This window comes from Pteropus vampyrus, unplaced genomic scaffold, assembly GCF_000151845.1.
Source record: "Pteropus vampyrus isolate Shadow unplaced genomic scaffold, Pvam_2.0 Scaffold16, whole genome shotgun sequence".
NCBI classification, from domain to species: Eukaryota; Metazoa; Chordata; class Mammalia; order Chiroptera; family Pteropodidae; genus Pteropus; species Pteropus vampyrus.
The window spans coordinates 9,496,791-9,511,337 of NW_011888797.1; the positions used below are offsets into that span (position 1 = coordinate 9,496,791).

Sequence of the window (14,547 nt, forward strand, 5' to 3'; positions counted from 1 at the left end):
TTCCCCTTTTAGAGAGGGCAGGAGAGGGGGAAGGAAGACTGGGTGAATGGATAGAATGTGATCTGAAATGGTTTCTCCCAGAGGTTTTTTAAAAAATCAGGAAAGATTCATACCTGTCTAAAATAGTTAAGAACTGTCCTACCTTAAAGTAAGGTATACGGCCTATCTTCAAAATGTCCAGAAAACTGAAGGGTCTCTAATGTAACCCCCAAAGGAGCAGCAACATTCCTTTCTCTGAAACTGCCATGGGAAACTGAAGCTTCTCACATCGAAATTCTTTTTATGTAACTTTCCAAAAAACTGACTCTCATCGTGTACTATACACAATTGAGGAGTTGGTTAACATTTTGTTGATTTGCTTCTGTACACTACCTGGCATATTAATACTAAAAATCTCTCTGTGAATACATAAATACTTAACTGCACCGCCACTGCCTGGCATGTGTTTGCCACGGGTGCTGGTGCCCCTCCTTGTTGCTACAACCACCACCATAACAGACAGCACTTACATAGCGCTTATCATGGACCAGGCACTCTTCCAGGCACATTACAGTTACCATACTAATGCATTTAACACTCAACAACCTTGTGAGACAGAAACTATTACCCACTTTTCACAGATGAAAAAGGAAAGCACTGAGGAGGTAAGTAACTAGCCCAAAAGACACAAAGCTAAGTAGGTAGAGGGACGGAATTTGAATCTAGGCAGTCTGACACCAGAATGGGTCCACTTAACCGAATATTTTAGCATAGTGTGATAACTACTCTGATAAAGCTGTACACAGAGGGTACCTTACCAAAGCACTAGGCTTTGACATATCCTCTGTGTATACCTCTATCAGAGCGGTTATCACATTGTATTAAAATTTCCTGAATACACATCCATTTCCCCACTGCAAATTCAAGTCTTAGTCATCACTGTGCCTAGCACTACTAGACTTAATATATTGTTCAACTGACTTAAGAGGAGGAATAATTAAATCTCATTTCTATTTCTTGGGTCTGCACTTCTTATTTTCAATGTTGATGCTTATTGTGCTCCTATATGCTACCATTTCCTAAGACCCATCTCCTCTAAGACAAGATATGCTTCTCAAATTGTGCTGCATCTCTAGAGATATTGGCCAGACCTCTCAAACTGCCTTGGGTACATTCTGGGAGTCATGAAACACCACAGACCCACACCACCATCCATTCCTGCTGGGTAGGATGCTGGCAGTACAGCTCTCACCCCCAGCAGCCAGCAGCCTGGATCAGTGGCTCTTATCAGGAGATGCAGTAATTTGAGCCACCTGCCAACTCACCTCTTAACTTTTAAGACAGGCGCTTTCTGCTATCAGGTTGCACGAATGCCTGGAAACCTTATACCCAGTGTGAAGTAAGAAGCAATAAGGGAAACAAGACAGCATCTGGTGCCCTGCTGCTTCCATTCACTGCTTAGGGCCACAGAAATCCAGTAGGCCTTGGGACCATAAAGATTGTATGGTGAGATTATCATTACCATACAATGGAGGTCAGCAATCATCTAGAGTGCAAGACACATCCCCACTGGCCTCATTCTCCAAATAGCTGGAATGCTATCTCCTTATAATATTCTTGTGAGCCAAAGGTCCATTGCAGAAGCCAACTCTAAAAAGCACAATTTTACTTCCTATCCTTAAATGCAGAAGTCTGTAGAGGTAACTGAGCTAGCGTCAAGCCTAAGCTTGAAATCCTTAGTTCTATATCTGAATCAGAATCCACTGAAAAAAAAATTTAAAAAAAAAGAAGAATCCACTACTGTCCAGAAAACAAAAGAAAAATATCCCCTATTTGTTGAACTGTATCTATTTCCTTCCCATCAAGTCTCGATGGCAGAAATATCCCAGGGATGAAAAGCATTCTCTCAATCCTGGCACTTTCCACAAACATAGGTCCTATGTGAAACTAATGGCAATTATGGCTGCTGAGATGCAAACACCTATTAGGAAGTAAACCTTCCTTTCTCACAATTCAACACCGAACTTGGTTCACTGAACGGTCTCCTGACAGCAGTTAACATTCAATCAGGATAAACCTGGGCATTTAGGATACGTCTAGTATAAAAGATGTCATGCTGAATAAAATCACACTGCAGTTAGAGTTTATGTGCAATGACCCAAAGCAGATCCTGAGTATCATTACTAACTCAATGACAAATAGGATACCTGACCCAAAATGGGCCCTACAAAGGCAACAAGACAGGATCGAGAGCAGCCGACTGGGGCAGGGAGAGAGCTAAAGAAGCCTATCATTTACTCAAACATCTTCAAAAGGTATCGCCAGTCAGGGATTCTAAAAAAAACATAGATTCATACTTTATGAGCTCCTGTACTAATCAGAGTCATCCTTACCACGACATTTAGATCTAGTTATTTCAGGAGACCAGAACAGAATAATTCTAATTCCACAAACCTAACAAACAGAGGGAAAAAACTACAAACTGATATAAAGTGATCTCCAAATACAGAAAGAAGCAAAGCTAAGTGCAGAACAGTATGCGTATTAACACTACCATTTGAGTTTTTAAAAGCAGGTAGAAAAAATACTATGCAGGTACTATCTCTGGAAGGATACTCAGATAATTAACCAAACTGGTTACCTTCAAGGAGAGATATCAGGTAGCCGGCAGAAAGCAGAGACTTTTTACTCTTCAATCTTTTGCATATTTTGAATCATTAACCATGTGAACATATTATATTTATATGCTTTAAAAATCAATGCAAAAGAGGAAGAAACTCCTTACAAGAAACTATCAGAGAAATCACACTAGAATAGTAAAGACTAAGAAATAAAAGATTTCATTTAGCCCTAAAGCCATTCTATTGCTTGCTCTCACATACTCTCTCTGAGCCATAAAAATGAGAATATCATCTACTTTACCTGACTGAAGCAGAGAGCTGGTCCACATTAACTTCTAGCTGCCTTCAGCTCCTATGACTTCATACTACTCACCATTATCAAGCTGTTGATTTATCTGTTGCTGATCTATTATTTTACCAATAATAAAATCAGAGATGGAATAATTTTGATACAAAACAACAACAAACCACCATACATACAATTCTCCCATTTAAATTCCCCGGAATGTGAACTCTAGGAAAGAGGAATAAACACGTAAAATCCCTAATACAATACCTGGCACATCCGAGTACACGATAAATTTTAGCAAAACCCCAATTCAGAACACTGGCTAAATCCAAATTATCAAAGAAGGAAACTGGGGCTCAATGTTGACTTCAAGTTCTACATGAATCAGCTTTCAGGTAATGGGTAAAATGTTTTCAACGTGGGTATGCAAAGGTAAGAAAGTACGTACTCACTCCATTCCTCAACAATCATACCCTCTGGCCTGAGGTGCATGAGGCTCAGAGGAAAAGGAACTGGATAAAGAGCCACAAGATCTGGTAGAAGCATCAACTTTGTCACTTCCTGGTCACCAGTCCTAGGAAAGTGTATTATCACCATCTAATGGTGTATTTTCACCATCTTTCGGGGTTGTTGTAGGGAATAAAAACCTGAGTCAAAGCATTTTATAAACTGTAAAATATAATTTAATGACTGAGTACTATATGCAACTTTAGTCACCATGCTTGAAATCCAGAGACGGTTATTACAGAAAAAGCAACAAAAAATGTTTAATTTTTAAAAAACATTTATGTAAAGGTTGAGTTACTTTTTTCTCAGCATTTACTGAGTTCTTACTATCATATAAACCTGACACTGTAGGAGGAGCCAAGGATTAAGAGACTGTTCCTGCCTTTAAGGAATTCAAAAGGCACTGGGGTACAAGAATATAAGATTGGGTAATAATAATAAAAAACGGTTATTATATACTAAACATCTACTGTGTATCATGCCCTGAACTAAGGATGATACATATACTACCTCTTTCCATTCTTATACCAATCGTATAACATGTTTTACAAGGGAAGAAGCTGAGACTTAGAAAGATTAAGTAACTTCACCAAGATCACACAGCTATGACGTAGAAAAGCTGGGAATGCAACTCAGAACTGTCTGTCTGCAAGCCCATTCTATTTTTTATAATCTTGGAACGGGAAAAGCTTTTCTAAACATGACACAAAAGAACAGAAACCATTAATGAAAACATTACCAGACCCTGTTACATTAAAAAAATTAACCTCTGATATTGTAAATGAAAAAAACAAGGTGCCCAGAGAATGTGGTGAATACGCTACTGTTTGTGTAAAAAGGAAGGGTGAGGAGTAATACAAGAAACTAACAACAATGGTACTTGTTCAGTGAATGGGGTACAGAGCAGACGGGGAACTGGGATGAGAGGGAGACACTTCACTAAATACATTTTTATGAATTTAAAGTCACAACATCTGCTTATGAAAAATAAAATGCAACAGCTAAGAAAATTTTAACTTTAATTTCCAGTTATTTGACGTTTTCTTTCTAGAATGATACCTATTATCATTTCCCAAAGAGCAAGAGATAGAAAACAGGTGGGGATACCCTGAATTAGACAATTTCCTTGCCTAAAACAGGATGCTGACCAGTCAAATTTTTCAGGTTTCTTCAAACTCTAGGGTACTGCTAAACCAAACAAATATTTACTATTTGCCTAAAACTAACACTGCAAAAAATAATTCACAGTGAAGCAAAAATCCAGAAAGGGTAAATGATCCCTATACCAAGTTCAAGAAAAATATGTACGTTTCTTGAAACTGGTCTCCCAGGATTAAAAAGCAAAACCTACAGGGTAGCACTCACCAAAAACTATGCTCGGAGAGAGAAATGCAAAGTAAGCATAAAAGAGACCTGCACATATACACAGATACATAGGTATCTGTTAATCACAGCATTTTTATGCAACTGACAAAAATCACTTATGGTTTCTGAAAAGCTTCCTAAGATGCCAACGCTAACCAAGTGATCTCTGACACTGTAAAAAAACAGCCAGCTTAAAGCCAAAATGTGGCAGCAAAAAATCTAATTTAGTAAGACAACAAGCAGCTAAAAGACCTATAACAGAAAGTAGGGGGATAAAAGACATGTCTATAATGCATAATGAGCAGCAGCTGGGGATGGAGAGGAGGTAGCCAACAGAAATATTAACCTCTAAGCCCCAACACAGACCTTTTAAATATGTCCAGCATCACTTCAAAGTCCAGGACGATATCAAAATTAGCCCAATCAGCTTATTAAAAGTCACGAGTCAAACTATGAATACAACATACAAAACACACAGCAAAACTGGTATGTGAGGATAATGAACACAGACATATGCAATGGACCACACAGTGACAACTGTATAGCACTATTCTCCATCCTTTAAACAAGTCTGCCTCTGCCTCTCTCACAGAGATGTACGGGATAAGACCAGAGTCATACTTTCAAAACAAGCACTACTGACTCCCTGTAAGCTTTGCCAAAGCTCCCACTGTGAGAGGCAGCCATTGTGGAGGCTTCCTGAAGTTCCAACAAAGTACTCAAACCCATTGTGCCAGCCACTGACAGGGACAGTGTTCCTGGAAGCTTGTATGAGGTGCAAACCAATGAGTTAAGCTTTGTGGGTACTGGGAGCCACCACAAAACATCTTCCAATTTTTGCCAGTTCTTGCTTTGAAATCACACAGTCCTACTACCCATCCCCTAGAAACAGAGACATAGCAGGTGAAAGCTGTCAAAGCCACATACATATTCAGACTGATTAGGGGACAAGCTAGTCTGATTAGAGGATAAGCAACCTCATTTGCAGATTCTTTTGCAAAGAAATGGAGGGTGGAAAGGTGGGGGGAAATGAGTAAGAAAGTGGGGGGAGATGAGTAAGAAAGTGGGGGAAGGAGCTAAACAATTCCTGCTTTCTACCAGAAATTATTACCTACTCTCCTCACAATTTTTGTGGAGCACTGAAGTGCAGAGGGGGTAAAAAAAAACTTAAGGCTGTAAATGTGACTGTATGAAAATCCACAAGACAAGATGACCTATGAAACTAAGTTCCAAGCAACAAGGGCTAACTATGCAGCTGCTTTTCTACTTGCCTAACAGCCCAAGATAAATAGAGCAGGCTCACTGAAGCCCACCAACTTCCAGGAAAATGGAGCCAATGTCCTCCTGACTCAGAACAAGCCACACACCCATGAAATAAATCCCTAAATGAAATCCATATAGGTCTGCTTTGGAAATCATCCTGGCTGACAGCAATTAACACCCCCCTCCTCCAAACAGCTGCCAATTTGCAGAGGAAAAAGCTGCTCAAAAAAAGCAATTGGAAGAATTTCCCATGAGCCTCTGTTCCAAGTGTTCCAACTCAAGCAGCAGCTGGAGTCCACATTCACACCCCGAAGTGCCCCCAGACCACGTCTGTAGTTCCTCTAGTTCTACCAGTGTAGTTGCTGCCCCGACCCCAAACCCCAGAGCAGACAGTCCCACAGCTACCCCCACCCATCCCTCTCGATAAATCATGCTTTGCCTGTGATATTTCCAATTAGGATCTGACAAAATCGATGTGGCTAAAAAGGAAAATAAACAGTATGCCTCCTCAAAACCACATCCTTGGAATAAAATATACAATACTCAGGGCAAAATCTCTTTTCCTCAGCAAAGGAGAAACCAAGGGACTAGCCTCTACATGGAAAAATCCCACATACTAGGGTACTGTCTGGTCCCTAAAAAACCGAAGTATTATGGTTGAACACACTCATGTGGAAATCTAAAATTCAAAGGCTCGGTTTCTACCCTTGGGAAAATAGGTTTTTAAGTAGTTACTGAACTATTATTATTTGGCAATTCAAAATTGTCATCTATTTCATAAGTGGTATTTATCATGTGTCCTGTGCCTTGAATCCTCAGCTGAAATTTCTAGATGCCACGTTTGTGCAGGACACGTCAGAAGGAAGTGATATTACTGGCGGCTCGCTCTCATTCCCTTCTCTGAACCTGCTTTATTCATTTAGAATCCAAAAAGCCAGAGGCACAACGAAGTATACCCACTCACCTGTAAAGAGGCCCCAACTAAACTAGCAAGAGAAGCCTCCAGGCTGGAGAACAGGCAAGGGTTATACAGAAGGTGAGGAGATCAAAGGCCAATCAATGAGAGATGATTCCTATAAAATAATTTTATGAATCTCTAAAGCTGAGATTTAAAAGAAATGTGTCAAGCTTCCTCATTTTCAAGCATATCCAATGAGTAATCTGAAAAATAGCATGTATTTTGTGAGGTGTCTCAATTTAGTACTTTTCCTGCATTCATAAAAACAAGCTATAATAGCTTATGAAATTCGCTGGTTGAAAAGGGAAAGGTTAAGGTCCACAGTTGATCAAATGGGCTTAGACCCAAATAGCAGTAATACATCCAACTGCAACACTCTAGAATCTCTCAGCAGCACTGTAGAAGCTAGATCAACAGCCTGCTCCAATGAACTGGAACCAGTTAGCTCAAATTGCCCCCTACTTGTGTGGTTCCTCTATTTTCCTTAACCACACCATCACAAAGGCACTTTTACACACACACGTGCACTCAATTAATATCTGAGCACAGGAAACCAAACATCAGGTTGCCATGCTCACCCAGCACATTCAGCAGTTAAATTCCACCCCAGCTTCTGTTTTCAAAGACCCCCTCTCTCACCTTTAACCCAATATCAACGAAAAGATCAGGTACCATTCACGAATCCCAAAACACCCAGTCTCCATTTGAGCAGGAAAGCAGACCAAGGGCCAGACCCCCCAGGGAAAATGTGGAGAAATAATTAAAGCCATCTGCAGGACTCAGCTGAGGAACTGGAAGACAAAGTTCAATTCAACAAGAACCATAGCCCCAGGCACAGTGCTAAATCCTACGGACCCCAAAGGATCCCCTGACCTCACAGTCTGAGTAGGAGTGGAAGGGCAGACACGTGAACAAATGTTAATCTAAAAAGTCCTAAAACAGAGCTATAAGCATTAGGTTTTGGAAACCAGAAAGAATATGAGAGGGATAGGAGCAGACACAAAAGGCATCCAGGAGGAATCAATATCCCAACTGAATCTTGAAGACTGAGCCTTACAGAAGATATGAGGCAGCAAAGTCAGGCTGAATGGAAACAAGAGAGATGAATTGGCCAGGGTGGCGGTGTGCTCAGGAAACTAAGCCCCTGAACTTGGAGGTGGAGTGTAGAAAGAGATGAGGCTAAAAAGGCAGGCGGAAAGAGGTCAGACCAAAAGGACCTGGAACACCAAAAGAGGATGGACTTTATCTTGAAGTGAAAGACTAGCTATCAAATGATTTTAAGCTCTTTTAGATGGATGGCTGTTAGTAGTCTGGAGAGTGGGTTTAAAGAGACTGGAAAGAGACAAAGGCATCCCAGCTGAATTTCTACAAACCAAAATGAGAAAAAGTTGCCAATTGATGCAACAAACCTTTTAAAATTTGAAACAAATGACATTTTCACTGCTTCTGCATCAACATACCACCAAAACAGCCAGTGCATCTGTCGCCCACACTCCCAGTAGAGATCCCACAGGTTCCAAGAAATATCCACATGCCTAAGCCAGGCGCCATGATACTTCAATACTCCTTTCAGTCCTTAGCAGAGAAGTAAATGTCTCCTCTTCCTCTAGAGATCACAATGACCAGATCCATTTTCTTCCTCCACCAAGATGACAAGCAATTAGGTTTCCCAGTTTAACACACTGCTCATCTCTAATAGTTCCCAACTGTGGCACTTAATCAATCGGAAGTGCGTTAACCACTCCATGCTAATCAAGCAGTAAGCAGGAACTCACTGAGTGCTGTACAGCAGGTTATAAGGGAGGCAAGAAATTGAGATTTACTGCTGGGTTCCAAGACAGGCACTTTAAATAATCTCAGTCACTCATCGTAGCAGCTCATTAGAGTATGTATTAACTCTCTTCACAGATGTGTAAACAGTTGTTCAGATGTTAAATATTTTGCCAAAGGTCATTCAGTTGGTAAGTGGAGGAGCCAAGATTCAAACCAAATATGAAAAATCTGCAATAGTGTTTCTTTCACTATACCAAACTTCAAAAATATATGGGTAACAAATACAATTACACACTAAGGTTGGTAAAAATAGTAATAACAATACCTCCCCTTTAAAAACTGAGAGGAGATCCAAATCGTCTCAAATTAAGGGATCACTCAGAGATGTCATAATTGACTGATCACAACTGGAATCTCCAAATGCTACTAAAAAAGGTCGTTCTTGGGCATTAGTGACCAAAAAATGTTCATACTGAAATAAAGCAACTTGTCTATACTCCAAAGAAATACACTAAACCCTCCACACACTTTCCTCTCAGAGTCCCTAAGACATTTGTGGAAAAATATGTAGCTGATTGCTCGCTTGCTCTCTCTTCTCCGCCCCTCTCCCTCTCTCCCTCCCACCCTCAAACTACTTTCCCCACCCAAATTACAGAAATAGGTCCAGGATTCACTTGGCAGTTCTGATCCGATTTGCCCCAATCCTGGCTCAAGCAGCTTTGCATTACCCTCCTAACTAGATCAGCACCAGCCAATGGGCTTATTGAAGCTGATCTGTGATGGATTAGATAATGAAACCTTAGCCATGTAAGCTGCCTGCTTGTATTTGGGCTGTAGGGTAGAAGAATAAGAAACCCAATACTCCTAGGGGCCACCTAAAACACCAAATGCACTCGCCATCCCTCAATCCATCTGTTTGCTCATGCTCCAATTATTGCCATTTCCTTTCCATCATCTCGATGCTCTTCTCTATCTTTGAAGGAAGTGTACATCTGCCCTAGAATAACGACATTCACTATGCTTTATAAATGCATATCGACAAAAATTCAAACATGTCTACTCACTAAAATGACTCTTTACTGTTTCTACAATTAAAGTCTGACATCAAACTGAAGGCCTGAAAGATATCAAACAAGTAATTCACTAGCAACATCTTGTTTACACTAAGTAGTACAGTGAATTTCCTTCTCCAGCCCTGTAATCTCGAGGCTTGTCTGCACCAGTCTGCTTTATATCAAAGTTAAATCTCTAGTTAGCTTCTGTTGTGTTCACATGTCAGTGTGATAGAGAAAAAAATGACAAGGTGGCTAGAAAATGGGAGAGGGAGCTGGGAGACAAATTTAACTCAGGCTAATTTCTTTAATTGCCCTGAAGAATAATTCTACTTTGAATTCAGATCTGAAATTTCTCTTTCTCAAAGACATTCCCAGTTTTATACTCGTAGTCTTCCTTGTAAGGCTTAAAAAAAATTAGTAATTTTTATGTGACCGTGCCTCAGTTTCTGCATCTGCAATATTTACCGCTCCGACAGTGTTAGCCATATAGTAATCACAGAGCAACATTTCACTGTCGTAAAGTTTGCTGAAAGCTATAAATAATAATTAAGGTGCACCTTTGCTTACACAGCAGCTAAGTTCCTGGAAAACTGCACAAAAATTGAATTTTTGTTAAATTGTTTAATTCACTAGAAAGGCTGACCAAAAGAATTCACTCCCAAGTATGTTTCAGAAAGACCAATTTTCATATATATCAGACTTGCAAAGTGAAATGAACCTCTAACATCTATACATGTGCCTCATTTAAACTTCCACCAGGTTAGAGGACAATACTGCCAAGTACCTTCTTTAACATTTCTCAAACCATACTCCAGTTTTCAAGTTGAATTTGTCTCTCCTACTCCGTGATTCAGGGTTATCTATTTCTGTACTATTTCCAGGGTTATGCTGACTCCTCTTCCATGCACATAAAGCTTCTGGATCCTGCCCTTAAAAGGACTAACCCTTCCTTTCCCTTAGGGTTCCTTGTCAGCCTAAGGATTTTAACAGTAAGTACCAGACTCTTTGAGAAGTCATGCTTTACTCCAAAAGCTTAGGGGCTGCAACTCACCAGAGTTCACTTTGGACTCTGTGGCTTAGAGGTGCAGCTCCACTTCATAAGCAGCCTAACCCCAGTAAATTACTTTCTCCTGTAGAAAAGGGGTAAACCTTTGACACTCAAAAGATTGAAGAATTTCATGAAGGTCTCTCGCATCTGAATTTCATGATTTTTTTCCTATCCGTTAATCATATGTAAAAAAAAGTAAATTTCAACTTCAACTTAACAGCCATTGAACACTTACTATGTACCCCAAACCATTAGGTATTGTTAAGAATAAATACGAAGAAAATACAGTCCTGTCTTCTAAAAGCTCAGAGTCTCACTAGAGAAACAAAAATAATAAAACAATTAAAGGACGATACATGTGATGCACAATTCAGCACTGATATAAAGGAGGTAGAGGGTCTGACTGGTGTGAACCACACTGTCAGGGAAGGCTTCTCGGAAGGAGCTGTGGCCTCAGAAAAACTCCATTTGAGTTGTAAGAAAAAAAAAACACATGCTTTAAGACAAACCTGTATACCAAAAAGTTCTGCTAAACTAAGATTTTTAACATGTATATTTACATTCGGCTATACGCATATCTACACCTGATATCATCTCCTAATACTGCTGCACTATCTAAATGGCCCTTCCTTCACTTCATTCAAAGGTCACCTATCAGAGAGGCCTTCCCTGACTATGTTCTTCATCACGCTCTATCCCTTTATCTGCTTTATTTTTCTTTTATATTAGCACTTACCACCACCTAAAAATAGCTGTTGGTTTCTTTACTGTCTGTCTCTTTCAATTAGGATGTAAGTTCCATGAGGCCAGGGTCTTTGTTTTGTTCACTACCGTATCTCCTAGGGTCTAAAACAGGGCCTGGCACATAGCAGCTGCTCGATAAAATGAATATTAAATATTCTGTAATTATTCTCAGAATGATACAAGAACATCTGAGAAGTGTAGGTCACCTAGGCTTAAATTTTACCTTTTCATGAACATTATTTCTCCTTTACTCCCAATTATACATCAAATTTTAACCTATCAAGCCTTTCTTGACCATTTCAGCAAAAATGACCATCTCCATCTTCTGGATCCAGTGGCACAAATCTTCTGCACACTTTGGCTCTAAATTATGCAATGCCTTTTGACATGCATCTACTCTGTGGTATTTTCTGTGAACTTACAAAAAAAATCATATATGTAAATATATGTATTTATACACACACACTTTTTATTTAACTTTTCATTCATTTTGTCTTCCCACCTAGATTGTAAACACCAAGTACCTCAATGTCAGGGAACTTGACATATTTTTTAGAAGGTAACTTAGAAATCATCTTGTACAAACTAAGGAAACAGACGCCAGAAAAGAAGGGATTTTCCCAGAGCCATATGGCTAATTTAAGGCAAGGGACTAAAAAGGATGATATGAATACCTGTGTGGCATGGTGTTCTGGAACTACAATGAGAATGCATAAAGTGAAAAATAAATAAAGATCCACAAACACAGAGTGAAAAAAAGATTCTCTGTGGGATAGTTCTAAGTTGTCCATCTGTACCCAAAGGACCTAATCCACTCCTTCCTCTGCATACAGCAAAGTCCCTATACACCATCTACTTCCAAATATTACTGTCCTTAGCCAATTTGAAGGCAACCAGCAAATAATGGGCCCCAGGAGAAAAAAGAAGGGGAAGGAGTCGTAGTGTTAACTATGACTGACAGAAACAATGAACACAGACATACACAGATATATGCACACTCCAAGCAGAACATGCTTCAGGTGAGGTGGGTTATCATCCAATATTAACTCACCTCACCTGAAGTCTCCCCATACTCCTCTGTTTTCTCCATGGCCCTGCACTTTTCTCACAAACGCTCTGGCCGACAGAGTTCTAATGGAGAACAAAAGCAGGCAAACAAAACAAAAGAATTCAAAAATAAACACCAAGAGGATCACTTTATCCAATTCAACAGAAGTAACAAAGTGGCCTCTGCAAAGAAGACCAAGAAGCACACAGCAAACATGCCAGGCTTAAATACGGCTCCGTCTCCAACACAGGAAGTCAGGCAGAGCCTTGAAAAGCAGGAGCAGGGCACAGGAAGTCTTTTAGCACTGCAGAGATTTCCAAGAGTGGTGTAATGGAGAGAGCACAGGAATAGGAATTAGAAGACTAGGCTTCCAGTTCTAGTTTTATTACCAGCTATCTGGGTGGCCTTAGGCAAGTCACTAGTCTTCTCTTGACGTCGAAGTCCTCATCTATAAAATGAGGTAGTTAAAACATTTGGGGACCTGAATCCACTCTAAAAAAAAAGAGAGAGTGAAAGGAAGAAAAGCGCCGAGTTTCCCCCACCAAAAAGTGCAGTTGCAGGTAAACTATTCTGCATAAGAATCTTCCAAGTCTATCCAGGTTAAGAACCTGTGGAAAAGATGAAGCCTCTGGTCCTTTCTAACATTCCACGATTCTGAGAGAATTAGGCAGATGTCTAAACAATTGCTAGTAGGTGAGCCCCACCCCCCACCATTTCATAGCAAATATTTTCTGAACAGAGACCAAATCCTAAAACCTGTTAAGGTTTCACGTTCTTCCTCAAATTACAAAGTCAACTGACATCATCACTACATTTACCCTTCCCTACCCAAATCAACCAGCTTACTTATCCTTGAGTCCACAACTCAGAACCCAGTCTTCTAATAGCCCTATAAATTTTCTTGCATATCCCAGGACCTTAAAGAGCTAGTCGAGACCCTAGCTATGTAAGATGCAACTGACAAAGTACAGGAGGAACATGTCCTGCGTGTCTCTCTTCATACTCTGCAGCATGCTCCTCAAACTTAATGTGGCTGAGCACCATGGTGTCCCCACACCACTACCAAACCCCTTATACTTCTCCTCTCACTCCTCGTGTAACTGATTTAACGCACAATCTGAGCCACATCCCCTTTGGGCTCTCGAGGAGTTTTCTCGCTTTTCATTCCTCTCCTTTATATGCCACTCCCCTTCCCCATCCCACTGTGTGTCCAAGGCTGCCAAAAGGTACTCCTTCTTGGGAGGTTCCCACCACTGTCCCCTCGTCATCGACTCAGTCCAGAGACTCTCTGAGCAGCAGAGATCTCTGCTTCCCAGGATCTCTCGGCTTCCACTGCACCCCAAGGAACTAAGGAAGGGTTTGAAGAAATGGAATCCATCTCCACCATGTCGATTTTCCCCCCTAAAACCGATCCATGCGTTGTGTCTCCCCGCCCTTCCCTCGAGAATCAGGATCCTCGTGGACACACCACGATCCTTCGGCACCCTTCGCCTCCAAGCCGGGGCTCGCCCCACCTTCCAACCAGGCCCCGACCGGCCCCCTCTCACTTCCAAGCCCAGATCCCTGAAGCCCTCCCACCTCAAAGCCCCGGGAGCCCCGGGCCGCCCGCCCGGCCCCGCGCAACACCCCCGCCGTAACGGGGCGTCCGTCCCACGCGGTCACCTGCATCCCGCCGCTGCCGTCGGCCGCTGCCTCCTCGGTGCGCGGCCGCTTGCTCAGGCCGGGCTCGGCTCCGTCTCCTCCCCCTCCGGGCACTGGCAGCTCCAGCTCCGACTCCCGCTTCATCCCCCGGGCAGCGGCGCCGGGCCCGAGCTGAGGTGGCTGTTGCGGCTGGGCGCCTTCCGCCATCCGCCCGCGCCCCCCTCGCCTCCGGGAGCCGGGCGACCCGCGACAGGCC

The 14,547-nt window shown here is 41.5% G+C and overlaps 1 protein-coding gene across 13 annotated transcripts in view; it reads right to left on the reverse strand.

Annotated features, from left to right (window-relative positions):
• The window catches only part of RBFOX2 (RNA binding fox-1 homolog 2), a 252,781-nt gene extending 238,240 nt beyond the window's left edge, over positions 1 to 14,541 (reverse strand). For all 13 annotated transcript variants that reach the window (XM_023527399.1, XM_023527394.1, XM_011387275.1 and 10 more), the window contains exon 1: positions 14,313 to 14,541. In XM_023527399.1, the coding sequence (XP_023383167.1) occupies positions 14,313 to 14,498 (186 nt within the window). In that variant the 5' untranslated portion in view covers positions 14,499 to 14,541. The remainder of the gene's footprint in view (positions 1 to 14,312) is intronic.
• Positions 14,542 to 14,547: the final 6 nt, after the last annotated feature.